The sequence below is a fragment of the Glossina fuscipes genome, unplaced genomic scaffold, assembly GCF_014805625.2.
Source record: "Glossina fuscipes isolate IAEA_lab_2018 unplaced genomic scaffold, Yale_Gfus_2 116147, whole genome shotgun sequence".
In the NCBI taxonomy this organism is placed as follows: Eukaryota; Metazoa; Arthropoda; class Insecta; order Diptera; family Glossinidae; genus Glossina; species Glossina fuscipes.
Genome location: NW_024006055.1, coordinates 1 through 3296, shown reverse-complemented (window position 1 = coordinate 3296; position 3296 = coordinate 1). Strand labels below are relative to the sequence as shown.

At 36.0% G+C, this 3296-nt stretch overlaps 1 protein-coding gene across 4 annotated transcripts; it reads right to left on the bottom strand.

Moving 5' to 3' along the window:
* Positions 1-178: 178 nt before the first annotated feature.
* Positions 179-3290, bottom strand: LOC119644406. Of its 4 annotated transcripts, none has more exons than XR_005248512.1 (3): positions 1929-3290; positions 1768-1831; positions 179-986 (listed from the first exon to the last, which is right to left on the bottom strand). XR_005248512.1 is itself a non-coding variant. In XM_038043952.1 (3 exons), the coding sequence occupies exons 1-3, from the start codon at positions 1211-1213 to the stop codon at positions 548-550; spliced, it is 438 nt and encodes a 145-aa protein (XP_037899880.1). In that variant the 5' UTR covers positions 1214-1618; the 3' UTR covers positions 179-547. The 4 variants fall into 4 exon arrangements, 2 of the variants coding, with proteins under 2 accessions (XP_037899880.1, XP_037899881.1); XM_038043952.1 differs by lacking the exons at positions 1768-1831; positions 1929-3290 and adding an exon at positions 1111-1618 and having other exon boundaries at positions 179-686; positions 791-986; XR_005248511.1 differs by having other exon boundaries at positions 1768-3290.
* Between the last annotated feature and the right edge of the window lie 6 nt (positions 3291-3296).

Sequence of the window (3296 nt, the reverse complement as noted above, 5' to 3'; positions counted from 1 at the left end):
AATCCTTCTTCGCATGCGTTTTAATTATTTATACCCGATCTATTTATTTTTAATACCACGTTTGCATTAAAAAACAACTTCTTTTGAAAATGTTGCCATATTTAGCGATACGCGGGTAATGTGATTGCCACGATTAAAACAAATTTATGGCCAAAATTTGCTATAATACTTGCATATCATTTGTTGTTGAAAGCCGTCACTGTAAAAATTTTTTCTTCTTCGCTTTCGGAAAATATCGACTTTTTGAGAAATGTTTGACATAATCCACTCGACAAGTGTTTTGAACGAGGAAAAAGCAGCAAAATTTTGTGTATAAATTTACCTTAGTTCACTCAAACTTAATATTCAAAGAGAAAAAAAATTATCTAAAATTACAAAGCTTAAACAATTTTTTGATTGCAAATCGAATTTTAACAGTGCAAGTATAAAGGTCTACAACATTTCACACTTACTTGAAAATCCGCTGCTGTCACTACACAGCCATTCAGCAGTCTTTCGAGCGGCGTCGGACGTCATTGTGGAGCGAAACGATTTTATTAACATGGCTTCAACAGACAGCATCAGGACGCAGCGCAGTAAAGTTCACCCGAGTCCGGGGGCGGGAACAGCCCGTACTGTGTGGGTACCTAACTCGAGTACAATTTGCGCGAAATAAAAAAAAAATTACGCGAATGAACGTTGAATATCTGAAACGTGGGATGGGAATGGACTATTATCTGCGTTCTGCTTTATTTGCTCAACTTGTAAAGGAAAGACTACTACTACTACTACTCGAAGCCATGACATTTACTTTGATACCAATCCTGTTATTCCCAAGATGCCCATCTCGACTCCTTGGTTTACTCCCCTTCTTATGTCGTCCATGTCCACACTTTCCTCTTCGTTCATTTTTTGAAATAATTCCTCGATTGTTTTTTCCGAATTAGCCAGAACTTCGTAAATTCTAGAAATGCAATTAGGTCTCTCCATTTTTTTACAAGAATTTACTAAAAAAATATAAAAATGAAAAAAAATCGAAACACAAAAAATAAATTTCAATCAATAAATGAAATAAAATTTTGAAAAAGAGAAAAAGAAGCCCAGCTGCGGTTTTAAAGAACAGAATCTTACGACTACTTTTGATATCACATATGCTCAACGATCTAGGTGGAAGATTGGAAGAATCAATGAAGGCATCTTTTGACGATGTGTGGCAGTTTTTAGAAATTAACATCGACTTTTGACTAATGATCTGGAATCAAAAGTTCAGCGGACTCAGCTGACTCAAAAGGACACCGACTCCAAATTATTGGTCTGCAACTCTGATATCAACGCACTTTATAAAATATTAAATTGTTCATATTTCATCATTAATGGTATGCCGGTGGGAGTTAAGGTTATTCCGGCCGATGACGATGTCGGTAGATAACATAAAGTTTGGTCACCAACAAGAAAAAGTTTTTAATTTTCAAACTAAACTCAATTGGACTTCTTGATGGATTTATGGGGACGTACTTCAAAGATCAAAAAGCCCGCCCCCTGAGAGCTGCTGATTGTGCTAATGATGCTAAATTTTCGGGTGAGATTTTAAATCGTCGCGTTTATCTCAATGATTATCTCTGTCTGGATGCAGGCAAACTTAATGGTATACTTTCCAAATTGCGAAGGGAAAAGAAGATTATGATATATAAGATAATCAACCCTGTTAAACCTTATGCTACGCTGATCCTATCTGATGGGATCTGACCTTCTGAGCTTCTTAATAAAGTATTGCGTATTAGTACTGACGTGAATGGTAACGTTAATTTATGAAGAGTGTTGCCGTAATGCCTGTGATCTTCGCTTGTTTCGCCTAATAAATAAAACGTCATTGTAATAAATGATAAATAAAATATAAATGTATTGCTGTAAATCATTTCAGATATTGCATTCGGTTTCTTACCACGTACCTAGATCTCACTTATTACTTGTCATATTAACCCATATACGGAACCGTAGTGAGTCGTAGCTCATCTATCATCTGCTCTGTCCGTAAGCACTGTCAACTGTAGACAATTTCTCATATTAACTGTCAAAGTTTTAGGCCCCAAGTACCTCCCACTGGGTTTGAGAAATTCAAAACTCTCGTGGTGGATAAATTTGATTTACTTGCCATCTCTGAAACTTGAGTGAAACCTCACATCTCCAGTCGGTCAGGGCTACGCCCTTATTATGAATGACAGGCTCCAAATTCTAGGTAGTGGGTATCTATCTAACCAGTGGGATTAAATTTAAGGTAATTTTTAAATTTTCCTTGCTGGAGGCGAGCAAATCGCTATTTACTGAGTTGGGAGGTTGATGTTACAACTATTTTTAGTGTCGTCTACTTGATTAGTAATTTTATTGCTGTCTTCAAAGTAGTCATTTTGGGATATTGTCGAGCATAATTATTTTTGAAGATTTTAATCGTAACTTTTTTGATCCAGCTAATGTTAATGTGAGGACATCCATCTGCTTGAGATGTACCCATGTGTTACATCTTTACACCAACGCATTAGCACATCGAACCACATCTTTGCTTGATCTCTGGCTCTGAGTGGCTGTAGCTTGCTCAACCATTCTGACCAGATGCAAAGTCCTTTTATATCGTATCATGCCTTAAGTTTCCTAGTTTTAATATCAAATGCAAATCTCACTTCGTATTTTGAATATAGGGACTTCAAAAATATTGGCTGCAGTGATCTCTATTCCGCTATTGCTGACATTGACTAACCTACCCTCTTTAGAACCGCGAATATTGCAGTACAGCCATCAGGATCTTTGTTTAAATCATTATACCCCTTTGTCCTGGTTGTCAAGAAGAAAATCCCTAGACCCACTCATCGTGTTGTCGGAATGATCACGAGATGAGCTGTTGTATTACTTACACTAAGCTTGCTGTTTGGTTGGGTTATATGCTACGTTTGGAGTGGCTACGTGGTTAGTTTTTTTTGTTTTCTTTTGATATATTGATATATATAATGAATAAATTGTGATAAATTTAATTTTAAGTTAAGTGTCTTCTACATCTACTACACCCATGCGTTTTTAAATTTTTGGTAATAGCCTACATTTTGTTTTTTTGGGATAATCTTGAAATGCACTGGACAATATACGGCGTAATTTATACTTGCTTTAATACATTTAAATTGGCCCTTGGAGGACTGGTGTATTGAATTCTTGAATTATAAATAAATAATTTAATAATGTTACGAGGGGACTTTCTAAAGAGGGATAGATAAGCAATGTGGGACCGAAATGAATGTAGTTCTCGGTACACTTTGGCAAATAAATTATTG

Coding starts and splice junctions, on each gene's coding strand:
- LOC119644406 (XM_038043952.1), bottom strand. CDS start 1,213: ATGTTAATTTCTAAAAACTGCCACACATCGTCAAAAGATGCCTTCATT. Junction 987..1,110: donor ATGTGATATCAAAAGTAGTC/GTAAGATTCTGT, acceptor ATATTTTTTTAG/TAAATTCTTGTAAAAAAATG. Junction 687..790: donor ATAACAGGATTGGTATCAAA/GTAAATGTCATG, acceptor CCCACGTTTCAG/ATATTCAACGTTCATTCGCG.